The following is a 27,699-nucleotide window of genomic DNA, read 5'->3' as shown; positions in this document are numbered from 1 at the left end:
CAGGAAGCTGAATGATTTCCTCTGAGGAAAGTACCTGACGGAGAGGTGAAGGAGCAGAGTCATCATCAGGCCCTTTGAGCCATCCCTGCCCCTGCAGTCAGTGGTGGTTTCAGGAGGTGCTGCCTTGGAACAAGATGTCTTGCAGGTGGTTTTTGCCAGGTCAGGCAGGCTGGCACAGGAGGATTGGCTTTTTCCCTGTGGCAATCCCAGAGAAGGGAGTCCTGAATTTGTGAGTAACAGCAGCGGTTGATGATCTGTGAATAACAGCAGATATTTATTTATTTGTGACGCTGCTCCCTGTGTACCAAAAACCACTTAACCACAGTCACTCTGCCCACAGTGGTGTGGAGGCCTCTCTGTGCCTCCAGGGAGTGTGAGATGGCCCTGGGGAGGGACTAAGAAGGCACTTAGGGAGGGACAGACACATTTTTACCTGCCATTCCAAACATGTCCCTCCCCTAGGAGCCAAGCTGGGACAGCCAAACAGCAGCACTGAGGAAGGAGACCTGTGCCCCCTTCCATTCCAAGACCCCTTGGAAAGCTCAGCCCAGACTTCCGAAATTTCAGAGGTCTTGAAAGGGGACTTTTGCCCTAAAAATACCCAAACCCTTATCCTCAGGGTCAGCTGAAAGGGCACATGTGAGTAACCCTGCAGATACCATCTCAGAGAGACCGTGAGCTCCCCACACTTCATGAGTGACTAAACCTGAAGTGGATTTTTCAGCTGAGTGGGCCTAAATGTAGGAGTGGAAGGGATACAGAGATGGGTACAGCACCAGCCTCTTTAGTTTGCAATAACTTCTCCTGTCCAATAACTCCTGCCCCCTCCAGGAAACTTTCCTTTAGCTTACAGAGCTGTTGAAATGCTTGTGTGTGGTTGCATTTTCCTGCTCCAGCCTCCACTCGGGATCTCATTGCCACTGCGAAGTGCAACAGGCCTGATTCATTTTGCAGCAGGAACGTGATTGATGCAAGCCCGGATGGAGACTCATTCTCAGCCCTGTGGAAATTCCTCACCAAGGCTGAAAGTCAAGTGAAAACCTCACTGTACAATCATCAGGTTGTGTTTCTACTCCTAAACCTTTTGGGATGGAGCCAGGAACAGCTTGTGAGCAGGCGAGGCTGACCCAGAAAGCCAGACTGGTTCTTACATCATCTTTTATTCTGGTTTTGTCTGTTGCTTTTTTCTTTTTTTTTTGTTGTTTTATTTTTGCTGAGAATCGTCTTTCCCTCTCACCTACATAAACTCCTTCGCTTTAGATTGAAGCCCTGATTAAGATGTGTGTTTTTCTAGGGCCCTCCAAGAATAAAAATCATCCGTGCAGTTCTGGCTGAGCTTTGCTCGCAGTCTCCTGCTGACAAACCACACCTTGTTTATCAGGACCAACATTTGTTGTACACACACAGAGCTGCTGGAGCTCTGAGGGCTGAGATTTCTGTACCTGCCGGGGAAATCACCGGGGAAGAGGTGGAGGAACAAAGGCTGGAGCAGAATAGAAAATGCCAAGGCAGTGCTGAACAGGGACTCCAAAGCTGCTGGGAGGGGTTCATGTCTCCTTTATTTTCATTTTATATTATTTTTTCCCACTTCCCATTAAATAAATGGTATCATTTTATCAGTTCCCTGTGTTTGTAACACTCTGTGAAGAATTCCACTCTGCCTTGAGCTCCTGATGGAGTGCAGAGAACCAGCAGCAACCAGCCAAGCACCAACTCAGCAATCCCAACTCTGTTCCTGGGTCATCTTGTCCTCATCCCTGGAAGTCAGAAATAGGGCAAGATACCTGTGAGGCTGATGCCACCTCCTTGCCATTTTCTGGGATCAAGCTGCTGCTTGTTGATGACACCTAAACATTTCTATTCTGCTTTCCTTTCTAATCAAATTCTGGTAGAGAATGTTCAGTGGGTCGAGCACAAAGAGTGCTGAGAAAAAGGAGAAGACAAAGATGAAGAACAAGATGAAAAGAAGAAGCAGAAGGAGAAAGGAGAAGGAGAAGGAGAAGGAGAAGGAGAAGGAGAAGGAGAAGGAGAAGGAGAAGGAGAAGGAGAAGGAGAAGGGGAAGGGGAAGGAGAAAAGGAAGAGAAAAAAAAACAAAGGAAAAAAAAGGTACTGCCCCTTCAGAATTTAAGAAGATTAACATGGCAGCTGCAAGAAAGTTTTTCAAGGCTGCAGTTTTGGATTCAGGTCATGAAGACTGATACCAAATGAGTAGCAGGGGCAGCCACTGGATCACTGTGTACTCAATTTCGTGTTTTTCATGCTCTCTGACCCTCAGTTATGCTCAACTGCTTTTAAAGCAAACCAAGCCAAACTTGTAATTTTGATTGAAGGGACATCCTTGGGCAGGAAAGATGGGAAATTTGTGTTTTCTGTCACAAATCACTGGGCTATTTATTCACTACTGCAGACTCAGGTGAGATTCCCTGGCTTTCTGGTGACATTTAGCCCAGCAATGGGTGAGATCAGTTCCGTTGGCTGGAATTGCATCAGGAGAGGAGGTGAGGGAGCTGCACCCAGAGGTGATGCGGCAGATGTGGGTGCTCCAGCTGAGCTGACATCAAGGTATTACTGTGGCAGAGGGAAGAATTTAAGGTATCTGTCATCTCCCACATCACCCTGGAGTTCTCTAATCACTGCACACTCATGCCTGGAGACAGAAACCACATCATTTAGCGGTTCAAGTCTCACAAAAAGCCAGGGGATTGAATAACTGGAAAGCTGCCATCAGTCTCACTGCCCCAAATTATGCATCCAGCTGACTTTTGCCCACCTGGCTTGAAGCTTTCACCTCACCCAGACTAAAGTATGAAATCAAGACTGAAGTCTTGCTCAGACTGTAGTTAAGGTTAGGACAGTGACACTGGAAAAGGAGTTTTCTATCCACTTGTCTCATAGATAGATATGTATACCTCATAGATACAGTCCTAACCCCATAAACCCCTCTCATGCCCCCAGATATCCCCTTCAGTGCCTTTAGGACCTTAAATCTGGCTGAGGAAATAATTTCGAAGCCCTTCCTCTCCTGCCCCCTTGAGGCTCCCATACTGCTTCATCACGTTAAGGATGAGCACCAGCACTGAGGCTTGGCAAGTTCATGAACAGATTTCAAATCTTAGCGTGTTTTTAAACTCTTCTCACAAGTTACAAACAGAAAAGGGGGACAAGCCAGTGAATTTCTCTTCCAGGAGCCCGTGGTGGAGCTGCTGGTCCCAAATCAAGCTCGTGTCAGCTCTGAAGGGTGTTTTGGCAGGTCTGACTCCAAGGATTTGCCAGCTTCCCTCTCACAGTGGGGATCACAGAGAATACCAAGCAGGGCATCTGTCAGTGAGTAATTACAGGAAATATCAGCTTCCTTTTGTGCAGTGTGTTTGAGTCTTGTCTGGGGCGAGGCACAAACCTGAGCCTGTCTCCAGGAGCTCTTTGGAGCTGCCAAGGTAAATGACACCAGAGGCAGAGCCAGGCAGCTCTGGGATGTTACCAGAAATGAGGCAATCATTCCATAAATGTCACTTCTTCCCCCGACTGTCTGCAAACAGACTGCCAGAGCTTTCCAGCGCCCAGAAACACGGATCCAGTGCCATTTCCTAATAGCTTGGAAAGCATCTGGAGAGAAGAGCATATTTCTTCATTACTGGATTTGTTCTCCTTTATGCTGCCTATCATTTACTGTGATAAACACCTAGGAAGGGTGATTAATTACAGAGAATTAATTTAATATAGTGCTGCCAGTGCCCTGGAGGGTCAAAGGAAATTTATGTTCCCCGTGCAACACAAACAATGTTCAGGAGTGTAACTTCAGTCGGGGGGGGGAGGCAAGAAACTTTTACAAAACATTTGCAAAATGTTTGCAAAATGCAGCCTTGAAGTAGGGCAGAGAGACCAGATTAAAACAAGAGATCTTTTATTGTCTTGAACTGCAGAGTGTGATACAGAGGAACTACATGGATTTTCATTCATAGAAAAAAAAAAAAGAGAGCCCTTTATTTACACAAGTGTTCAAACTGCCCATGGTACCTAACAACTCTGGGTTCTCCTTGTTTTGCTTTGTTAGTTATTCCCACCTAGATGGAGCAAGCATTGGTCAGTAACACTTAGGAAAACATGAAAGAAGCTTTTGGGCAGGAAAAAAAAAAAGAATTTCATTCTGAAAGAACCCAAATCTTCATGGGTATTTCACTGTAACAAAGCCACCAGAATAATTGCAACCACTCACTGACAAAAGGAACAGTTTTCAGTAGGGTCTCAGTAGCCTAATTAATCTCAGTCTGTCTTTATTTCCCCATCTAAGTAAATATATCCTGGACATGCACAAACTCCACATGGATGAAAAAAAAAGGTAGAAATTTATTTAAAAGTAATTGTGCTTTTATTTATAAAAAAAAATTTACAATCAGACACTGTCCTGCTGTGTTTCCAAAAGCATGGTTCTCTTAAAAATGACAAAATGTAGCTTATTATTATCATTATTATTATTATTACTTTGTCTTTATATTAATAATATTAATCTTATGCTTAACTTTAAACACATACTGCTTTCTCTTCCCGTTCCCTCCTTCTCTGTGGTACTTGATATATATAAAAAAAAAGGCATTCAAACCACCAATTATTTTCACTTATAACTAATAATAATAATAATGACAATTAATCTTACACATTTCTGTGTGTAAAATATGGCTGGTTCTAAAACAAACTACCAATGTACAAAGCTGTTCTCCCTCCCCTCCCCTGGGCCACCCAAGAGATCGTCAGATGTTGGAAGAACTTTATCCCAGACGCTTTCTGGCAAAAAAAAATTAAAAAAAAAATTAATAAAACAACACAGAACTCTTGAGATCGTTGTCTTTGGTGTGGAGGACATTCCTGGTGGGCAGCTGGAGCTGCTCTGCTGGAAACTCTGGGATGCTTTAAGGCTTTTTTTTGTTTGGAATGCTGCAAAGCCTCTGCCGGACCACGGCTCACCGATGCTTTGGTTCCAGTCCCAGCTCCTCACACCCCCAGGCCAGCGATGCCAGAGGGTCTCCCCACACCCCCCTCTCCATCCCCTCCCCAGCCCCTGCCCGCAGCCCCCGGGGCTCTACGCTCGCTTCCGACGCCCCTCCAGGTTCCGGAAGCTGGAGGGTCTCAGCTTCATCTCTGCAAACTGGATGGAATACTCATGGCCCTTCCAGTGGAACCAGTTGACACCCTGTGAAGGCAAAGGGGAGAGGTTGGAGGTCACACTTTCATTTGCTGCCCCTGGTTCAGACTGGGGATGTTTCTGGTTTGGGCACAGAGGCATCACAAAGTGGAGGAGCTTTGGGAAGCACAGGGGCTGTGGAATGTCCAGCCTGTACAACCCCACCCACATGACGTCACAGAATCATAGAAACACACAATGGATTGGGCTGGAAGGGACCTTAAAGATAATCTTATTCCAACCCTGCTGTGGGTGGGGACACCTTCTCCTGTCCAGCCTGGCCTTGGGCACTGCCAGGGATCCAGGGGCAGCCACAGTTGCTCTGGGCACCTGTGCCAGGGCCTCCCTACCCTCATAAGGATGAATTTCCTCCCACTGTCTCATCTAAACCTATTCTCTGTCAGTGTGAAGCCATTCCCCCTTGTCTTGGCAGTCCAGGTCCTTGTAAATCTTCTCCCTCCATCTTCCCTGTCAGCCCCTTCAGGCTCTGCAAGGCCACTGAGCTCACCCCAAAGCTTCTCCCCTCCAGGTGAACAATCCCAGCTGTGCCAGCCTTCCCTCCCAGCAGAGCTGCTCCATCCCTCTGATCCCCCTGGTGTCTCCTCTGGATCTCTCCAGCAGCCCCAGCTCCTCCCTGTGCTGAGCCAGGGCTGGGGCAGCTCTGCAGGTGGGGTCTCACCTGAGCACAGGGCACAGGGGCACAATCCCCCTGTCCTGCTGCCCACGCTGGGCTCAGCCCAGGGCAGGGGGTTCAGGGCTGGGGCAGCTCCAGCTCTCACCCACAGCACCCCCAGCTCCCTCTCCAGGGCTGCTCCAGCTGCTCTTCCCAGCCTGGATTGTTCATGGGGGTTGCCCCCACCCAGGTGCAGCACCTTGAGCTTGGTCTTGCTAAACCTCTGTCCCTCAGAGCTGTCTCTCTTTGCCTGGCTTTCATGGCAGGAAAAATATTTTTGTTTCACACGTTGAAAACTACAATTATTCTCTGCACACTTGGGGTATTCCCGTGGAAAATCAGACAAAGCCAACAAGATTCCACCAGCTGATGTTAAATTCTTGTTTTTTGACTGCCCTTACATTTCCCTATGTTCCTGGAGAGTGGGAGGAGGGGATGCTGTGATTTTTGGCTGGCTGAACCATCAGAAAAACACATAATTGCAATTCCCCTTCCTCTCATGCATTAGAGAAGCCTTCAGAGCCAAACTAACCTGACTGTGGCTGTTGTCACCATATCTGCCCATCAGGTTGACTCGGTGGCAGTTCTTGTACCAGAAGGCTCCTTTGTATGACAAAGCACAGTTGGTGATGGCAGAATCGTGGTCCTTGTCAAAGGTGGAGAAGGACCTTCCATTGTGGTAGGTCATGGAGTCACCTGGATGGAGGGACAAAAGAAAGAGCAAGGTCACTGGGTTGCCTGGTTTAGATTGCATGGGTGTGCCCATTCTGCAGAAAATATTTGGACTGTGCCTGTCTGCATCTAAATTTTTAAAAATTGACTTGTTTTAATACAGAAAGAAATGCACAATTTTTGGTTTTGCAGGCACATCAAAATATTTTTTCAGGTGGTCTCTAATCCCCAGTATATGAGGTGGTTTTTTTTGTGCAGCTCAATTTCTGTACTTCTTGCTAAAAGCTGGATTTTACAGTGTGGACAAGCCAAGACCAAAGAGGTGTTCACAAGCAAGGAATCAAGACCACACTGGAGTCCACACTGACTGAATCCTACTCATGGTAGCAGCTACTACTACTCTGCACTAGACAATTTGCATTAAATCACAGAATCATGGAATGGTTTGGGCTGGAAGAGACCTTAAAACTCATCTCATTCCACTCCTGCCATGGCAGGGACACCTTCCACTATCCCAGGTTGCTCCAAGCCCTGTCCAACCTGGCCTGGGACACTGCAGGGATCCAGGGGCAGCCACAGCTGCTCTGGGCACCCTGTGCCAGGGCCTGCCCACCCTCCCAGGGAAGGATTTCTTCCCAATATCCCATCTAAATTAAATAGACATTAATTCTGCTGCTGCATTTCCTGTCTATCTCTGTAGGCTGTGTAAAAGCTCTTGTGTGGGTCACAGAGCCCACAGCTCTGCCCTGGTTTATGTATCCAGCAGTGTGAAATGATCTCCTTTTAAGACATAATGTTAAACTGGATTTATCTCTTAATCCTGTGAAGCCCTGAAGAGGACTCACCAAGGGCTGCAGGGTTTGCCCCAGTGTGATTACAAAAGGCAGATGATTTGTTCAGCAAAATCATAAATCACATTACAGCAGGCTTTGCTGTAAATTCTACTGACAAGAGAAGAAGCTGTGCCAGGTTATTATTGGCTGTATAAATGACAGCCAAGATTGGCCAAATGAGATATATTATGGTTTAATACACTTGTTTCAATGCTGCCATAAGCAGGCCATAAAATATGGCACCAAAATGCCTGGAGGATATAAAACAGAAACATAAATATGTTGATATGTTTGATTTTTGAACACTTCACTGTCCTGGGTTGTAAGATATGGTTTGGGGGTATGTATTTCCATCTGTCAGAGGTGGGGCAGTTCTCTGCTGTTCATTGGGCAGTTTTCTTTATCTGTCTCACAACCAATCCTCCCTCCAGGAGATCTCTTCTGTTCATGGGCCATTAATGATTAATTATCTTCTGTTCATGGCCACTGAGTGTCCCTGCATGGCTGAGAAAATTCCACCATCCCATGGGGAGATGCTCCGCCCAGGGGAGGAGCCAAGCATTCCTACCTGGATACAATCTGACCTTGGAACACCACAGCAGCCTTTGCCCACTGCATTCCCAGAGGAGCAGCTTTCTTCCCCACTGCATTCCCAGAGGAGCAGCTTTCTTCTCCACTGCATTCCCAGAGGAAGCCCAGGCCCATCTCCACCAGCCCTGGAGCTTCAGAGGAAAACTCCACCCTTCCCCAGGATCCCTGCTCCAGCAGAAGCACAGCTGGCACTGCAGGAGGGCTGAGCCACCATGGGATGGGACTGCTGCCACCACCCTGACCCACAGGCTGCCAGGGCCTCTTCTGACTCTGGTAGTGTCTTTTTGCATACTGCATTTTAATTTTTACTTTTCCTATTAAAGAACTGTTATTCCTACACCCATATCTTTGCCCGAGAGCCCCTTAATTTCAAAATTAAAATAATTCAGAGGGAGGGAGTTTACATTTTCCATTTCAGGGGAGGCTCCTGCCTTCCTTAGCAGACACCTGTCTTTTCCAACCAAGACACTCACACAGGAGAGGCACCGGCTGATCTGCAATATCCACACGGTTACCTTGAGTCAGCGGGGAGCAAATGGGTCATTGGAAGGAGGACAGTCAGTGTTTGCCCTCACCTGCTGTGCCGCTGTAGCCATCCACGCGGAGGCGGTAGCGGCTCTTGGCGTCGCCCACGCTGAAACGGTCGTACACGGCGTAGGCTGTGTTTCCCTTGTCCCTCAGGTCCACCCGCAGCTCGTACTGGCCCTGGGAAGTGATTTTGTGCAGGTTCTCCAGACCTGTGGGCAGGAAGGAATGTTTGTGTTGATGTCAAATGTTTTTTTGCCTTTTTCCTTTTCTGTATTCTCTGTATTTTTACACAAGTATTTGGAGCTCTGTAGCCTATTGTTGCATTCCTACTTAGTTTTCCCAGTGCTTTTCCCTACCTTTTCCCCAGGCAGAAAGACAAAACACATTCCAAAGCCCCTATCCCAGGTTCTCCCTGGGAACCAAGGTCAAAAGAAGCTCTTTGAGACCCATTTTCATCAATAAAGTTCAGTTCCATCTGAGGGGGGAGGATTTAGAGGGGTCTCAAACTGTGGGGAGATTGCATCACTTGTGCTCCTAATTGGTGATTTTGTCAATTATGGTATTTTGTTAAACTTTCAAAAACTGTGTTCACCCCATGGAGGGCGGGGGGGGGGCTTTTGTGGACATTTTCCATTTTCACCTTTAGAGACCTTCAATAAAGATCAACCTTTACATTACTCCTATACTAATCTTATCTCAAAAATGTGTTGTTTGCTTCCCAGGCTCCTTAAGGCATCAGTCTCTTGATGTTTTTTTCTCTCCTGTGGTGGGTTCAGTGCTGGTCACTGAACCCAAAGCCATTCAACTGCCCCTGGACATTGCTGAAAGAGAGAAGTGGCCAAAGCTCTCCCTCCCAAGCAAAACCAGGACATTTGCCATGCCATTATTCCATAAATGGGGCCATACTGGACTGTTCAAAGACAGCATGACACCAGCACTGGTGGGGACACTGAGCTGGATCAGCTCTAGGGTGATGTCAGCACAAAAGCAAATAAATAGTCCTAGGCTGACTGGGAGAGATCTTCCCTTCATAATAGAAACAGGTTGGGCAAAATAACCAAAGTTGTGCTGTTGTGATCATCATCCTCAACATCATCCTCATCTTTCATTTACAGCCAGAAAAATGCAGCACAACCTTTGAAAATGTGGAGGGTTTACTTCTATTTTACCAAAATGTGAGTTTATGACTTCTACTTGCCCTGCTTTTCCTCTCTGGACTGTAAACCTTTGTTGCTGGGGGTGTCCCAGGAGGACAGGAAGCAGAACCTTCTTCCCAGGTCACCTCTGACTTTTCCCAGAGCCCCAGTGAGCATCGGGTGGGTTCATTTGGTGACACCAGCATGACATCCTTTGACTGCAGCTGGAGGTACTGGCCCTTTCAGTCTCCCTCATGTAGGGTGTCCCTGGCTCCTTTTCTGCTGTTCTCCTTTGCAAATACTCCTTCCAGCCAAATGGAGGCCTCTCAGTGGCTCCTGGACTTTTGGGCTGTGTTTCTGGTTTTTTTTTTTTTTGGTTTTTTTTTTTGTTTGTTTGTTTTTTTTTTTTTTTTTTTTTTTTTTTTCAAAAATACAATTTTTCAGCACTTACCTATCCAGAATTCATCCTTAGGATCTCCAAATCCTGCCACATAAGTATTCCAGTTCTTGTAGAAATCTTGCTTTCCATTCTGACGCCTCAGGAACACCTAAAAGCAGGAAATGTTATGGACAGACTGCCCTGGCCAGAAGGAAAGAGCTTTTACAAACACAGAGCTCAGTGTTGCTCCTGCCCTGCCTTTACCCCTCCCAGCAGAGCCTCACTGCAAGGACTGAGTTACACCCAGGCTGTTGGATGCTCCATGTAGTTTTTAGGTCTCCAGTTTCTCTGTTGGGATCCCAGGCTCCTCTGCATGACGTGGCCTCTCAGTATCCTGCTCTCTGCCCTATTAAACCCATCCTGCAGTTCTGGATTTCTCAGCCAAGGGTTTTTCCACCCCTCATCTCCCAGCCAAGCATTCCTCCAGCTCCTCCTGCCTTTCTGTGCCCTGGGTCCCTTTGGCATGTTCAAATCTGGGGATGTCAGTGTGGAGAGGTGGCAGTTACTGCCATTCCTTTGTTGGCTGGGTGGGATGGGTCCCTTGCACAGTGGCCTTGGAAGCCACTACACCCCGTGGCTGCTGAACAAATGCTTCCCCTGGGCTGTGCTTTACCCTCCCTCACTCCCTCTCTCATTCCTACAGAGTCAGTTCACCCTTCCCTCTCCCTGTTGATTATTTAGAAAATGTGTTATCCAATATGGTCATTTCAGCAGCCCTTACACCAGTGGAGAGGGATCAGGGTGAAACCAGGGGTGTGACCCCTCCTTTGGAGACACCTCTCTCTCCTCCAACTACAGAAAGTAGTGCTCTGGGCACTGGAGTGTCCTACCCAGGATAAAACTCCCCAAATTTATAGACCAGACAGCCCCACTGAGATAATAACACCCTGAGGGTGCCTGGGATGAGCAGGATGGGATGTGCTGCCCCTGCCCCGTACTCACGATCCAGCCGCCCCCGTCCTCGCCCATGTCACAGAACACTTGCAGAGGCTGAGCCTTGTCCCCATTCAGGTAAATTGTGTAGAGCCCAGAGGTGACTTCTCCATTCAGCAGAGCCTGGGAGCAGTCCTTGGGGTAGGGATAGAGGAGCCCAGCTGCACACACAGGGAAGAGAAAGCATTCCTTAGGAAATCAGCAGTTACAAGGAATGTGCCAAATGCAGATGGCTCGGGAAAATCCCTTGTGGGACAGCTACAGATCCCAGGAACAGGTTTGTAATTGCATCCGGCATGCACAACATCCACAGGATACAGCTGGTGAGGTGAATTCTTCTTTTGAATGTGGTTTTTCACATCTGTCTACACTTCTGGAAGTGCTGGGAATGTGAGATATCTACTCCCTGCTAGGATGGGAGTGCATCCTCCAGCTAAAGGCTGAAATTCAGGAGCTATGTTACAGCAGCTTTTGGGGAAAAACAAATCTACCAATCTCTGATCATGTGACAGAAAAGGGAGGTGGGGATACAAGGACAGGACTTCAATCAAAAATAAACTAGTTGTGAGCGTTTTGCTAGCAAGGACAATATAAATGTGTTATACACATCTAAAAAACAAAGCAAACAGCAACAGCTGAAACCTCAGGAAAATGTTGTTAAGCTTTTTTTTCTTACAGCAAGCCAATACAATCATTGCAGTCAGAATAATTTCTAACCTCCCCAAAATATTTTCTTTTTTTCTTTTTATTCACTCAGGTCATTAACTTTTTCAGCCAATTAAGTGTTGTTCCAGGTGTGTCCATAGGAGAGTTTTTATCTGCAGCTTCTCACAGAGTGCCTGCTGGTCCTTGCCAGTGTTACACATCCCTGCCTGTGCTTCAGCTCCAGAGAATTTCACAGAATCATGGCATTGTTAAGGTTGGAAAAGACCTTTAAAATCAAGTCCAATCATTAACACAGTCCCACCATCATGTTCACCACCATGTCCCCAAGTGCCACCTCCACAGGTATTTTGAATACTTCCAGGGATGGGGACTCCAAAACTGTTTGTTCCAATTCTTGCAACTCTTTCCATGGAGAAATTTTTCCTGATACTGAATCTAAACATCCCCTGGTGTGATTTAGGGACATGCAAGTTTCCACCAGCTTTGGGATTTGGAGAAAAGTGACTCTACAGTCACTTCAGTGTTTCCCTGTCACTAAATAGACACAAAAGTATTTTTAGAGTTAAGGCCATGCTTAAGCCTCTGCCTGCATGAGTCTGACACTGTTCACATGGCTGAAGGCACCTGGTCAGTCCCTGTTCATGGTCAATTTGCCAAACATCACCTAAATACCCCCAGATTTAATTCCTCTCCTGTTTCTGGATGTGTTGGTGAATTCATCCTGCTCTGCACAAGCAGTGACAGGGCAGACTTAGGGCTGGGTGACTTCTGTCTGTCCTTGGGCTGGAGTTGGTGCCAGCAGCAGGAGGGGGAATGGGGATGACAGAAGGTCCTGCTGGGTCTGAAAGGCTGAAAACTGGGAAAAGTGAGACAAATGACAGGCAAAGTGTCACAGCTAGTACAGAACAACTCCTTTTTTTAATGTCAGCTGTGAAGTGACCTTCAAAGAAGCCAATTTATCCTTGCAGAGCTGTCCTGTTGGGCTGGAGCTGACGTGCAGAGGAGCTTTGAGACAGCCTGTCTCAGAGAGAGGAGAAACACCTGCCCAGAAATCCATCTCCTCAGCCCCCAGGACTGATGTGTGCCTTTGTGGTTTGCTTCATTTCAGCTCCAAACCCTGATTTGTTTTCCCTGCTCGCTGGGATTGATACAGGGAGAAATCAAGGTGTCAGCTGGATTTTAAAGAATTCCTGCTGATATTTCACATGGGGAAGGCAGGATGTTTCACCAGAGAAAGGACTGTGAGGATGATGTGGATGGATATTGGAATTTCATACTGCCGAGGAAGAACAGGTCTGGGGGAACAGGGACTTTGCACCAACACTAGAAACGGATTAAAATCTTGTGTGGGGTCTGTGTGTCCTCACAGCAGAGCTCAGCAGTAATTTAGATTATTTTAGCTGTGTTCTAATGTCCTTACTGGTGGTGAAAATGGTCTGGATGGTTTTGCTCCTCAGGGCCCCACTCAGGGCCTGCAGTTTCACCGTGTACTGCGTGGAGGGGCTCAGCTCCGTCAGGCTGTAGGAAGTTGTCTCAGGGTTTAGGATGACTTCCTGTGGGGAAAAGAAATAATACAGGGAAATCTCAGGGAAATAAATCATAATGACCAGAATGGTTACATATTTTAGTCTGTCACATTATTTTTTGTCATAATTATTGGTGGTATCTTTAACCATCTAGATTAATTAATATAAAGCTACTCCTCTAAGATTTTTACCAAGCTAATCTTTAAAAGTTCAGTAAAGCCTTCCTGGAAATGAGTGTTTACCATCATAATGTACAAGCTGGGAGGTTTGAAAACAAGGCAGCGTTAATGTTTACATGTCCTGAATGTATAGGTTGTGAAATTCATAAAGAACTGGGAAACTCATCCTTTAGAACAAGGAAATGTTGCACTCCAGGCTTTAAAGGGCCGTTTTGCTGTGACATTAAAAGACTGATTTTCAGTGTGCTTGGGGAATTTGCCTTCCTGAAAATTAGCATCCTCTCCATTGATCCCGGCTAGGCATCTAAAATTTTCTTTTTTCTGGGATTCACCTGATTCATATTTAAGCATTTAGTGTAATCTAATTATTTAGGAACAAAATAAAATTATAGAAGAATAAGAGGTACTTCTACAGGCAGTTCATCCTTCATTAGACACCCCTTTGCACAGGGATTCCCCTGAATTTAGAAAAGTGAATCACATCCTTTGGGGCTGTGAGTTTACTCCATGATACAGGTCTGGAATGAAGGAAAATGTTTGTGCTTTTATCTGTATTGTGGAGGGATGAAAGGCAAAATTCAGTCTTCAGTGGAGCTTCTGTTTCAGGGTATAATGTACAAAAGTCCTTTAACAGCTTTTAAATGCATTTGTGTTCAGTCTAGCACTGAAAAGGGCAGTGAGTATTTTAAAATTTAGTGTTTAAATTAAGGCACACGAATATGTTGCATTGCTGGACACTTCAGAGCATCTCCACTGCCCAGATTTGAGGCACAGCCCCTCAGGTTTATTTACCTTGACTCTGCCATCAATGGATTCATAGATCAGGAGATATCCAGTGACTGGAGCACGGGGAGGCCTCCAGCTTATCACAGCTGCTTCTGACTGCACCTCAGTGGCACTCAAATCCCTTGGAGCATCCAGCCCTGCAGGAGACACCACAGCAATTACAATCACATCCATACAAAGTTAATTCCACTGGTTATCTTGTGGGCCATATATTAAAACAAGCCAGGAAAACAAACCTTCTCTCCAGAGAAATTTGAAATGAAAAAACACTTCAACCTTAACTTTTGTGGTTAAGAATTAATTTTCCCATTGGTAGTTTAAAACAAAGGTGTTAACTTTATCTAAGTTAAAATATTGGCTTGTTCCAGGCACCTTATTTTATGAGCAGTTGCACTGAAATGTCTTTTGAGACAAAATGGTGCATTTCATTATTTCTCTCAAGAAGACAGAGTGGAATTTACATATTCCCAGGAAATAAAACTCTGGTTCCAATTATGCTTTTTTTTTCGAATAGGAAACCTTTATAGAATAGGAAAACTTTTCCTGCTTGGTCTGGCTCCAATCTCCAGCCTCTCTTCCCCTCTGTGATTATAGGACTGGATTGGTGCTGCTCCCTAATTAATAACCTAATTAATACAAGCCAAGGCAGGAAAATGAGAACTATCCCTGTTTCCACTGATGCTCATGGAAAGCCACGAGTGTGAAACCAGCTGGGCACCTTCAGGAGCCAAAGAAGAGCTCCTGTTCCTCTCTGTGTGAGACTCTGCAGACTGGTGATCTCATATTTTTATAAGTTCTGCTCCATTTGCATATTGGAGTTAATTGTCCAATTCCAGCTCCAGCCCATGCAGTCCCATCCTGCTTGTTTTTCTCTCTCCAGCCCACGTTCTTTGTGCTCCTGGGCCTGAGATTTGGATCATTTGTCCTTGGTGCCCAGCTGGAGAAGGAATTGTTTTGTCTCCCTGCTCTGTGCAGAGAGCTCACCATCCCCTCATATGAAGCCCAGACCCACAAACAAAAGCAGCACAGAATGTGAAAAAAATAAAAGCTAAAACCTGAGGCATCAGGGACAGAAAACCATCTCTGATCAGCCACACCAGGCTCCCACCAGAGAAAGGTTGATGCAACCGCTATCAAAATTCAGGTTTCCAGTGAAAAAGGCACCAGAGGAGCACAGAGCAGGTGGGACTAGAAGGGCTGCAGCTGTGGGGTAGGATGGCACCTGTGGTGAAGTGTGTGGAGAGGCTCTCGCTCCTCTGCGTGTCCTTCTGTGCGTGGACGCTCAGCGTGTACTCCGTGGCAGGCTGCAGCCCCTTCAGGTCATACTCCACCGTGTTCCCTGAGACCATCTGGGTCACTTCTGGCTCTGAGAACAGAACACAGCAGAAAAGAGATGTTGATGTCATTCAGACACATCACGATGGGCTCAACTCTGTGCTCCACTCACTGATTTATTTTATTCCTACTTGGTGCAAGTGCAGAATGATAAAAGCTCGGAGCCCATGGCTGTGCTGGCACCTCTGCTGAGTCTGGGTTCCACCAGAGCCCTTTCTCTAAAAGTGTGAGCTCTCTCTAGTGTTCATAGGAATTATAACACCGCCTCTGCTTCCCAGGAATGTCCCTTATCTCTGTTCACGGCTGAATCGAGAGTGCTGAATTAAGATAAATTTTTAAATGCTTCCAGCAAAGCCCCTTCTCTAAATAACATCCCCGAGGCTGCCAGAGCTCCAGGAGCGTTTGGACAGCGCTGCCAGGGATGCCCAGGGTGGGGTTGTTGGGGTGTCTGGGCAGGGACAGGAGCTGTGCTGGGTGATCCTGGTGGGTTCCTCCAACTCTGGATATTCTGTGATTTTCCTGGAGTTACAATCAGCACCTCTTGAGAGCTTTAACCCTTCAGCTCCCCAACCCATTCCCAGCACCTCTCACCTTTCTCAGAAGAGTAGGACACCACGTAGTTATCCACAGCAGCAATTGCTGGCTGCCAGGTTGCCAGAGCCTCAGAGTCTGTGATGTTCACCACTACCAGGCCTGATGGGCTGTCCAGAGCTGGAAGAAAAACAGATTGAAGGAATTTGACAGTCTCAGCTCTGTGCAATGCTCTGCTGTAAATTCATGAGAGAAAATGCCCAAAACTCAGTGCAGCTTTTATGACTCCCTTTGGAATAATGGAGTTCTGCAGGAAAGATGTCGGTGCCTAAGAAGAGACACCAAAACCTCCACTGGAAAGGGAGGTCAGTGCTGGAAGAGATGAAAGTCTGGGAACAAACAGAACTAACTGCGTTCTCAGATCACTCTTGATACCATCAATCTCAACAGCTCTGTCAAAGCTGACATATTTCTCTCAACACCCTCAAATCTGGGTTGTTTTTTAGAACAAATTCAGGAGACAGAGCTGGGAAAAAGAACCAAAGTGACAGCAGCTGATGGCCCCTGTGACCTTCCAGCAGCTTGTTTGGAACAAAGCAATCCCACATCCAGCCAGGCATCCAAAATCCCCCCACATCCTGCTTTGCCTCCTCACAGCACTCCACTTTTCACACAGGTTTATGCTCTCCCTGAATTAAGATGGATCTTTGACTCCAGAACAGCTGGAATGGGTTATAAATCTCCTGTCATTATCCAGTACTCATCACCTTGTTCTTTGCCTCAGCTCTCTGAATGTTTGTTAGCCCCCAAGAAGAATACAAGGAGGGATCATCAGGATCAGAGTGAACTCTCATTTCCTGCAGGGATATTTAAAGAAAAAAATCAAGAGACAGAATACTGAGAAAAAAATCAAGAGACAGAATACTGAGAAAAATATTGAGAGAATATTGAAGAAAAAATCAGGAAAGAGAATGTTTTTGTGCTTAGGACAGTCTGGAACCTGGGACATGTGAAGTCTACAACAGCAACTGGTCTGAACTGCTCAGATGAGCTGGCCCTTTGCTCCCTCATCTCAAAAACAGCAATAATTACAAAAAAAACCCAAACAAACTTTTTTTGTTGTTGTTGTTTTTGGTTTTTTTTCCCTGATGAATTAGGACTGTAAATACATGATTTGTCTCTACCCCATAGGTTTATTTAGCATTTAGCAAATGGCAGCCTGACCAAATTTACAAGTTCCATCCTCATGTAAAATGCAAAGACAAAGAAGGAGTGGGGAAAAGAGCTTCCTACAGTTTGTGTGGGCAGCAAAAATGGGATCTTGGTGGGTCTGCAGCTCCAGTCTCTGAGTCAGATGATCCATTTAAAGAGCTGCTGTTTCCTGCTTTCATATTATTACCTGTTTTCAGGATGCCAGAGACGGGCTCGCTTTCTTCAAAGCCTTTCACAGAGATGACGCTGACATTGTAGTCCACACCTGGGACCAGCTTCACCAGCTTGGTCCTTGTCTTGCTCCCTTCAACTGTGACAACATTTGGAGTACCTAGGATGAGGCCAAATGCCAAGGGATGAGTGACACAATACTCCAGGAAATGCTTGAAGGGTGTTTTTCAAGTTAAAGACATTATGGCCACCATGGATGTGCTTCTACAGCAGGAGAGGAATTTTCTCCAGTTAGTTACAACCACTGGTGTCAAATATTGTTGCCAGAACACCTAAATGTAAATAGTTGTTTTGTATTCAGTAAGAAAAATTAACATTTTTAGTGGAAGGTATCCCTGCCTGTGACAGGGAGTTGGAATGAGATTAGCTTTAAGGTCCCTTTCTATGCAAACCATTCTGTGATTTCTGTTCAGAAAAATACAATTTCCCAGACAAGGTGTAAGCAGAAACCCCAGCAGTCTCTACATGGGAGTTCAAACACCGTGAGGACAGGACTTGCAGTTTAGATCTGCCTTGTTTGTGGTGAGGGCTGGAAGATTCTCCTTTACCCTCCTCATTTAGAATAAAGATCCAGTATATGTTATTTTAAAAGGTGCTCTGTGTGTGGCTGAGGACTTAGCACCCATATTTACTCCAAATCCTGGCTTTATTCCAGGAAAGCACTTAGACAACTGCCTAACTTTATGTCTGGATTCCTTTTCTTCTGTGGGACCACTGTATTTAAAGCTGCACGTGTGCTTCCAGGCTGTATTGTCTAAAGATCTAAATCTTTCCTTGTCTCAGTCAACAGCAGCAGTTTTCTTGGTGCTGATGTCTTTAGTGTTTGTTCTTTAGCTGTTTCCCTTCAGAGATGTCCCTTCAGAAGTTAAAAATCTGTTGAAGTAGAGGATGTTTTTGAAGTTGGACACTAAAACGGAATGAGACAATGCTGGGGAGCACTGAGTAAATCACTGCCTTGAAACTTTATTATAACCATGGGTTAGGATTATTATTTCCAAGGGCCATCTTTTCCAGTGTGCTCAGCTCATGAAATACCTACAAAATAATGACAGTTTGGAAACTAGTCATTGCTGAAGAGGTTCAGACAGAGACTTATTAGGAGTACAACCACTCCAGCATTCACCTCTGGGCCGCCTTACAAGCCCTGCCCATGGGATGTGGACACGGTGTCCAAAGGTTGGTTGCACACCCTCATTCCTGAAGAAGAAGAAGAGATGATCTGTGCAAGATCACCTGGGAGATGCACTGAAAGGAGGGATGGCAGCCCAGCAAACCCTTCCTGCTCTCCCTGGCACCCCCTGGCCCAGCTCACCTCCCGTGACGGGGACGTAGGAGATGCGGAAGTTTTCCACTCGGGAGCGAGGGGGGGTCCAGCTGACTGTGGCAGCATTTTCCGTGATATCAGAGAAAGAAATTCCCTTGGGAGAGCCAACCGCTGTCAGGGGAGAACAGAGAACACACCACACAAGAAGAAAAGGTAAATCATTTTTTATCAGCCCTTAGTGCTGGAAAACTGATTTGTTTTATCACCCTAAACCATGAGCTGGTGCTGTCAATGTTCTGCTCTGAACAACATTAATGTAGGGGGTACAAAACTGAAGGGTTTTTATTACAACAACAACCCATTTGGTCCAAATTTTCCTTTTTTTCAGGACCATTCCAGTATTGCATAGGTTAAAAATACCCAACATGTATCTACATATAAAAATAACAGAGATTTCAGTGCTGTAGAAAAGCAGGAGGAAAATGCATAGAAATTACATTCTGCTACCCATGGGATGCTGTATTTAAGATTTTTTCTATCCCAGTTTCACTTGGAGGATTTTTATACCTTCCACTGAGACATAGAGACCTCTGTGACACACAGCAATGACAACCATGGACAGATCTCTCTTCCTGAGCATAAAGTTCCTGATGCAGGATGCTCCAAGGACACCTGGACTCAGGTGTGGCAGCCCATCAAGGCTCCTCTCAAGGATTCACTCCTGGAACTTCTGTTGGCTTCAAACCAGAAGAAACAAGATTTTCCTCCTGGAATCTCTCTCTGAGCCCATGATTTTTCTTTCAAGCATATCCATCCAGAGAACATCCAAGTACAACCATCATGGGGAAGGCACCTGTGGCTCCACTGCAGCTCTTTGTCATAAAACTCAGCCTTTCCCTATCAAAACCTGAGCACTGCCCTTGCCTGCATAAATTAAATCTGTAAGCTGGGCAAATGAAGCCCAAATTTTACCAAAAATAACCCAAACTTAAACCCAACATGCATCTGAAACATTCCAGTTGGAGGCTTAATTAAGATCCTGAAGAACAAGCATGGAAAGGGCTTTGGAAGAACGTGGTAAAGAGAGCTGCCACTTCCAGGTTTACATTGAGCATCCCACTTCCAATCTTTCCAGCTTTTTTTGGCTATAACCAAAACAGCCCTGAGGTATTGCAAAATAAACAGCATGCACAGAGCAGGCAAAGAGGACGAAAAGAGGAGAGATCCCAAAGATCAGCCATGTGAAGAGGAGTGGAGACAGGCTGAGAGCAGGGGAAGGGGGGCAGAGGAGGAAAAAAAAATAGGGACTGGGCTTGAAATAGCTTGGAAAGAACGTGCCTGCGGGAAAGGAGTCAGAGGCTGTTTGTTCCATGTGTCCCCAAAGCAGCAGGGCACTAAATCAACTGAAAGGCAAGGAAAGAAAAACAACTGAGCTCTCAAGAGAAATGTAAATTATGTCTCTGGAGCTCACTAGAAGTGTTGTGTTGGTGGGGTTTGCTCACATGGACAAGCCAAGGGAAGAAAAGAATTACAGATAAGAAAGGAAGCAAGGTGGGGTTGGAAAAACTACGTGGCACAAAAAGGTGCTGCTGATTTGGGTACAGGCTGAAGGAAATCAGAGATAATAAAAGAAAATGTAGGAAAGATAGAGAAATTAAAATTAGATTTGTTTTGCTTTACATTATAGGTAGCCTGAGAGGCTGAAGAAAAAGGGAGGTGGTGATTTTGGAGACCAAACAGATGGACCAGCACTTAGTTTGCATACACATGGAGAATTTCAGCCTTTCCCAGAAAATAAAATCCCCAATCCATCCCACTTGGACTCTACTGTGCACATTTCCATGGGCCTCAGGCTTGTTTTCTGCACCAGGTGAGCTGCATGACAAAGAGCAGTAAGAAGAGCTTTGATGTGAGTTTTCCACATCCCCAAGTCCCCCAGCTGCAGCTTTCCTGGGAGAGAACCTGGTAGGAAATATAATGGACCATCAGAGCATCTGTCCTGGAATGAGTCCCAGAGATGGGAGAGATCTGCACCTTTGAGCACAGAGAAATGAAAAAGAAGTGAATGAAATCATCTTCTTGGGCTACCTGAAAGCCAGAATGAAGCAGGCATAGAAAGCAGCCAGCATGCTCCTGACCTGGCACTCACAGAGAACCTCAGGTCATCTGTTGGGCAGGCACAGGTGAATTATCTTTATCCTCCAGCATCATCCCCAAAGAGGTGTATGAGAGACAGGGAACTCTCCTGAGAGGCTGCTAAAGCATCCATGGTACCTGAGAGAGGCTGGTTTTTTTAGGGATGCTTTTTGCTAATTGTTCTTTCATTTCTAGCAGACTAGAGGAGGATGTTGCCTGGCTTTCTTCTCCCAATCAACGGGGAGCAGCAGGTTGCATTAATCACAAATCAAGAGCATGTGAAGTGTTTTGTGATCATCTCAGGAAAATAATGCTGTCACAATGTGGCAAAGCACCACTGGAAGAAGAGGAAAGGAGCAGCATGAGACTCACACCTCCCACAAGGATATTAATTGGACCATAGATGTGTTGTGATCTCCCAGTGGGGGATAAATTGCACCTTAACTGAGATTTTACAGATAAAATTCTAAAAGACACCAACTCTGAGAGCAGCAGTGGATAAATTCCCTCTTCAGGGATAGAAATATTTCCTTGCAACCACACTGGAAATGCTATAAATATCCATATGTTTGTGCAATAATCCACTCCTAAAAAAGAAATTAGTTGGCTGCCTTGGCAGCCACCCACCCAAAGTGGTGTAACCTGCAGCCCAAATTATTTAGCTGGGTTTTCGTGGCTCTATTGTCCATTATTCATGGGCTATTTACAGCTGACAAACATCTCTTGGGCTATTGGCTCCAGTAAGTGACATGTGCTAAATCTCCCTGCAAGGGCTGCACAGGGACTAGTCATGAGGAAAATGATAACTCTCAGTGGCTTCCCATAAATATCCTGGGAGTCACTGAGGATGGGGACCTGCTGCTAACAAGGGCAGTGGACTTTAAACGTCCCTCTCCATTAGGAGTCAGCGTGCAGGAGCCTGGCCAAGGGGGGCTGCTGATGCTCGTTCTGCTTCATGGAAGTGTCAGGGGGATTGTGAGGGTGGCCTGGCTGTTTATGGCAGGAGTGCAGCTGGGGCCTTTCTGCGCTTGCAGCTGAGCCCACAGGCAGCAGGGTGGAGGATGAGGGCTCTGAGGCTGCCTCAGGAGAAGCTGTTCAACACTGAGTTGTTGCTGCCTGGTGAACGCCTCCTTAAGGCATTCCTGTTGTTTTGCTCACTCATGGAGCTTAGAATCATATCCTGAGCTGGAATGGACCCCAAGGATCACCCAGTGCCAGCCCTGTCCCTGCCCAGACCCCCACCAACCCCACCCTGGGCATCCCTGGCAGCGCTGGCCCAACGCTCCTGGAGCTCTGGCAGCCTCGGGGCCGTGCCCATTCCCTGGGGAGCCTGGGCAGTGCCAGCACCCTCTGGGGGAAGAACCTTTCCTGCTCTCCAGCCTGACCTGCCCTGGCCCAGCTCCAGCCGTTCCCTGGCTCCTGTCCCTGTCCCAGAGCAGAGATGGGAGCTGCCCCTCGGGAGGAGCTGCACTCCTGGTGAGATCTCCTGTCTCATTCTTTTCCTTTCCTCCCATAATTCATTTGATTTCAAATTACCACATTTTCACATCAGCAAGCTCAAATATTTTTAAAGAACAAATTTGGCTCACGAGACATTGCATCACATGCTTCAGTCTTGAACATGTTTCAAAATGAAACCACGATTTTGATGTGGAAGAAAAGATTGAAACACTTCATTCAAAAGTGCCAAAATGAAACGCTTCAATTATGAACCTGAATCAAAGCTTTGATTTTGGAAAGAAACTCAAGTCAATTTGAATTACGCAGCACATGTTGCTCCTGGTAAGATCAGTCTAAATTAATGGTGCTTAGGCCTTTGCTGGTCAAGTCATAAATAAACTTCTCAATGGCCCTGGTAAATTCATTTTGTCATAACTCTTTCCTAGGGAGGTAAACTGTTGTGCAGTGCTGAGATGTAATTAGTCACAGAAAATCACTGAAAAAGGCTGATGCACAGACAATATTTCTTGGCTCTCAAAGACAGTGTTTTAATTGCCACACTCTGCTGCCTAATTCCTGATCATTAAAGTAATTCAATTAAACCATATTAAATAGACAGTGACGAAGATTGGGAAGCTGGGACTGATTACAAATAACCACACCACGCTGAACCAGTGACTTGGACAAGGGACATGCAGGAGACAGTTCAGGACACCTCTGGAACAGCACGAGCTGGCTGTGAAAAGGAGCTGCTGAAAGGAGCAGGGAATGTCACACTTTTCCCACTGCAAAGACAATACCTGTGGATGCTACTGTGTTTACGGGCTGGGAACGTTGTCCACTGCTAATTCCATAGAGCTCAATCTCATATTCAGTGCCCTCTTTCAGCCCTGTTATATCCTGGGTGCGCTCATGGCCTGGCACTATCAGCTCCAGGGGGTCAGATTTCCTTTTGGTGTCCCTGATTTTTAGAACAAAACTGTTGAAAACCCCGTCATCTGCAGTCCAGGAGAGACGGAATCCATCTGGGGTTGCGTCTGAAACCAGAAGGTTGTCGACCTCGGGTTCTGCTTCTAAAAAAGGAGAAGATAGCAGTGGGGAAAAAAATGATTTTTTAATCAGTTGATCAGAGACCTGCCTGAGGTCTGGCTATAGCACACTGCAAGAATCCGACCACAGTTCAAAGCAAGGGGAACAATCTGCCAGCTATTAAAAAAAAATAAAAATATTAGTGTTATACAGAACAGGATAAATGTGAGTGTGTGCAGGCCCATTCTAATTTCCACTCTTGAACAGCAAACCACTGCATGGACACACAGGTTTGTCTCCCACATGCAGAGTTACACATGCTAAAGGTGAGTTTCCTGGGCATTTGTCCCTCCCTACCTGTGTGACACATTTATGGCCAATAAAAACAAGCTCTTGTTACAGAACTGCATGTCTGGAACATCGGCAGACCTCTCTCTGCTAGGAGGACAACATAGAAGCCACTGAAAATTCTTTTACTCCATGCAAACCCCTTACTTCATGCACTTCTGGCATCTGTGATGATTCTGATCTGATTAATCCTTTACTGTGCTCTTAAACAGCAAAGGGGAATAATGAAAATTCCTCTCTTAAACAGCACCCTTCAATCTCAATGCAACAGCTGCTGCCTCTGGTTAATGAACCCATTCAAAAGGATCCCAAGGGCTCTAAGTTATTAATTACCTACAAATCACCTCTAACTCATATGGTCAGGCACCGTTAGCTAGAGAAATGCTGCTGGAGTGGTTATGTCCTACAGCACCTCCAGTGCAATCCTTCCTTCCACACACAGCCATTCCTATTTCTTTCCTCTCAAACCTCCCACCAAATGCAATCCTTCCTTCCACACACAGCCATTCCTATTTCTTTCCTCTCAAACCTCCCACCAAATGCAATCCTTCCTTCCACACACAGCCATTCCTATTTCTTTCCTCTCAAACCTCCCACCAGATCCGCCCCCCCCAGCTTCACTGCTGCCCAGACAGGAATGTGCAGATAAGAATTGATGGTTCTGGGGCTGGAGAATCAGCCTGCAATTATTTCCCAAGAAAGCTCAAGTGCTGCTGGAGGACAGCAGCTCTGATGTGGTTGGAAGTATGAGCTGGTTTGAGGAGAGAGGTGACAACTTTAGGGTGGCAATGATCCCACTGTGGGTGGAACCCACACGGAAAGGCAAAGAGAGGAGGCCATGGGAAGAAGTCCATGGCTCTTCCTGAAGGTCCTGATGGCTGGAATGTGGGAGAATGATGCTGTTGGAGAATGCTGATGTGCCCAGCTGTTAACAAGACGAGCTCTGCATGCAGCCATTCTTCTTTCAAGATTTTGTTAGAGGTACCTGCAAGACCAAAAGGAACTTTAACCCCTCAGGCCCCCACATGCTCCTCCACAGGATCCCTCAGAGGGAAACATCCAGTTAAAGGGAACAGAATTCCACTGGTGAACCCATCAGTCACGAGGCGTTACGTGGAGCCACGAGCAGAGAAGGATGCAAAAGCCAAGGTTTGCACAAAATGCCTTCTGTGTGAGAAGGAAAGTGAGAGAGAAAAGGGTGGAAGGGAACAATTTGCTCACATTGAAATACCTGTAACAGCCAGGGCACTCAGGGGCTTTGTTTGGTGCCCCTTGGCAAACCCATAAAGCAAAACCTCATAGCCAATGCCAGTAATTAGGCCTTTAAGCTTCAGCTCTCTCTGGGTTCCCGAAAGGAGGAACTCTTGTGGGTCCAGCAGCTTGCCAGAATCCACCACGACTACTAGAAAGTTGTCAAAGGCATTCTCCGATGCCATCCAGGACACTGTGAACCCATAGGGGTTCATATCAGACACTGTTAGGTTTTCCAGTGGGGGCATGGCCTCTAAAAGAAGGGAAGGTGCAAAAACACACACACACACAAAAAAAAAAAAAAAAAAAAAAAAAAAAGAAAAAAAAAAGTGAAAAACATTGCAAATTAGAAAGTGTCACAGATTCCATCAAACAAAAAATCACATTTTTCCCCCTAGTGTGGATTTAATAGCCAAGACTATAAGATGAGGATTTTCAATGGAGCTCAATTTTGAATTTTTCTCAAGGATGTCTCAGCACCTCCTCTCACAAGCTTCACTGAAACCCCTCCCAGATCCCTGTGTAAGCACATTTCTGCTGCCACCCTTGCACTGTGAGAAAGTTATAACCAAAACTGCTTTAGAAATGCTGCACATAAAGCTTTCAATTATTTTTCCTTCTCTCCACCATCAGTGCCTTAGGGACAAGCCTCAGTTTGGGCATTCGCAACTCTTGTATTTCGCTTCTTTACCTATTCCACATGAATATCTCCAGCTTTAGTTTTCAGTGCTGGAGGGGTCAGAGGTGCCAGAACAGGAACATTAATCACTCAGGGTCACAGCCAGTGCAAATCAGCTGCTGCTGTGCTCTATTGACAACTTAAAGAAATTCCACTGAGGGCTCCTTTTTCACATCAGTGTGGCATTTGTCAAAGCGAAAAGATGTGGAAAATGCTTCAAAATTTATCCACCAAGTCTCTAAGTCTCAGCAAAAAAAAAAAAAAAAAAAGGCCAAATTTTCACAAGATTCTCAGTGTATTTTGCTCACTCAAAATCTGACAAGTCAAATAGGAAGATCAGGTGGCTCTGCTAAGCCCTGGCCTTGATCCTGGAGCCCAGGCACTGCTTATATTTCTCTACAGTATTTGTCCAGCCTCGCTCTGTTGGCTCAGGAGCTGATTGAGCCAATCTTCCAACCACTCAAAATCCCACTCACCTCAGAAAACACCAGTTAGTTAAAGGCAGAACCTTCTCCTGAAAAGGGCTTTGGGTTTGCTTTTGACATTTCACAAACACTGAAACGGATTTTGTTACAACTTGCCATAAAAATTACCCCCAAAGAGTTATAATTTGGAATTCCTTATGTATTAATATTTACACATTTGAGTACTCATTTTAGACATATTTTTGCATCTTATTCACTTCTAATCAAGCAATCCCCAAGATTCACGTATTGGGTAGGTCTCTGGAAGGGAACATCCTGGGACAGGAGGTGTTCCACGAGCCAGCCCTGTCTGATGAACTCCTGAGCAGCAGGCAAATTTCTCCCTCAAACTTCAGGAGTTATAAAAGATTATTAGACATGGGAGAAAAGCTCCAGAGGGGTCTTAATGACAGAATCATGGAATCACAGAATAATTTGGGTTGGAAGGGACCTTAAACTCATCCAGTTCCATGGGCAGGGACAATTTCCACTATCCCATCTTGCTCAGAGCCCCATCCAACCTGGCCTTTTAACTCCCTTTAAACTAATCCTGCTCCTAGGAATTTTTTTAAGGTCAACATTCCTGTTCTGACCCCTCTTTGCACCAGGTTTTCAAACAAACCCATCGCTGCTGGCAAGCTACTCGGTGCTGGGGAGATCCTTTTTGGGACGTGCATTTCCCTGAGCCAAGAAAGGGACTCCAAAGCATGGAGGTACCTGTGGTGACAAAAGCAGTGAGGGGCTCTGTGTGGACACCTGCCCTGGTGGTGCCCTGAATGTGAATGTCATAGGCAGTGTGGTCTGTGAGGCCTGAGATGTGGGCGCTGCGGGTGCCCCCCGGCACCGTCAGCTCCTGGGCTTCGTGTGCCGCCAGGGAATCTTGGATTTTGATAACAAACGTGGCAAAGGGCCCATCTCGGGTGGTCCAGGACAGGTTGAAGCTGTCAGGGGTAACGTTTGTGAGGGCGAGCGTGCCCAGCTGTGGCTCAGGCTCTGGGGGAGAAAGGAACACAGGTGAACAGGCAGCTTTACTCAAGGGGGTGGGGGAATCAGCAGAGGGGGGTTGTAGGTGCTCAAAAATAATGTTTTAGTCTTGTTTTGCTGTGTTTGAATTAAAAAAAAAAAAAAATTAAAAAGCAGCGTTGCAAGAGCTATTTTGTCAGGTTTTGGAAAGCAGCCATGAAATTAGTGCTGACTTTTATATTTTTTCATTAAATTTTCTTAAATAAACTTAACTTGCCTAATGAAATCTGGGCCTGATTTACAGAAGCACCAACAACATAGACATACAAATTGTGGGAGTTCCACACCGGGAATTTGATGGGAATTCAGACCCACAGCAATTCCAAAATAGAGAAAGTAGGATTCAGGCAGGAATCCTTGAAATCGCAGTCCAGGTTCTGTTTGGTGTTTCTGTTGCCTGGAGTTTTAGATACATCTATTTTTGGACTCTAAGGTTTATGAGGGATTTCAGGGATAATCTCAGCACTAATCTCAGCCCAAAACCTCCCTGGACTCCATGGATAAGGTGTTCCTCATCCTCTGATTAGGCACAATCAGAGAATGTCTAATAAACAATAAAGTCCACAACACTGCTCTTGCTCTCCTTCCTGACGTTCAGTGGTCAGGGCATCTCCTTA

The 27,699-nt window shown here is 45.9% G+C and overlaps 1 protein-coding gene across 7 annotated transcripts in view; it reads right to left on the bottom strand.

The window, feature by feature from the left end:
• Positions 1–3,885: 3,885 nt before the first annotated feature.
• Positions 3,886–27,699, bottom strand: part of TNC (tenascin C) — a 72,428-nt gene continuing 48,614 nt past the window's right edge. For 2 of the 7 annotated variants that reach the window (XM_068211466.1, XM_068211467.1), the window contains 13 exons: positions 24,897–25,169; positions 23,089–23,361; positions 18,761–18,883; positions 17,405–17,548; positions 16,066–16,185; positions 15,362–15,505; positions 14,146–14,276; positions 13,069–13,201; positions 10,992–11,143; positions 10,062–10,158; positions 8,522–8,683; positions 6,383–6,546; positions 3,886–5,186 (listed from right to left, as the gene is read on the bottom strand). In XM_068211466.1, coding sequence (XP_068067567.1) covers positions 5,076–5,186; positions 6,383–6,546; positions 8,522–8,683; positions 10,062–10,158; positions 10,992–11,143; positions 13,069–13,201; positions 14,146–14,276; positions 15,362–15,505; positions 16,066–16,185; positions 17,405–17,548; positions 18,761–18,883; positions 23,089–23,361; positions 24,897–25,169 — 2,027 coding nt within the window. In that variant the 3' untranslated portion in view covers positions 3,886–5,075. Of the gene's footprint in view, positions 5,187–6,382; positions 6,547–8,521; positions 8,684–10,061; positions 10,159–10,991; positions 11,144–13,068; positions 13,202–14,145; positions 14,277–15,361; positions 15,506–16,065; positions 16,186–17,404; positions 17,549–18,760; positions 18,884–23,088; positions 23,362–24,896; positions 25,170–26,776; positions 27,053–27,699 lie in introns of all 7 variants that reach the window. The other 5 variants (XM_068211468.1, XM_068211472.1, XM_068211471.1 and 2 more) reach the window with 3 other exon arrangements.

Source organism: Anomalospiza imberbis, chromosome 21 (assembly GCF_031753505.1).
Source record: "Anomalospiza imberbis isolate Cuckoo-Finch-1a 21T00152 chromosome 21, ASM3175350v1, whole genome shotgun sequence".
Classification (NCBI taxonomy): domain Eukaryota; kingdom Metazoa; phylum Chordata; class Aves; order Passeriformes; family Viduidae; genus Anomalospiza; species Anomalospiza imberbis.
This window is presented reverse-complemented; position numbering and strand designations above follow the sequence as displayed.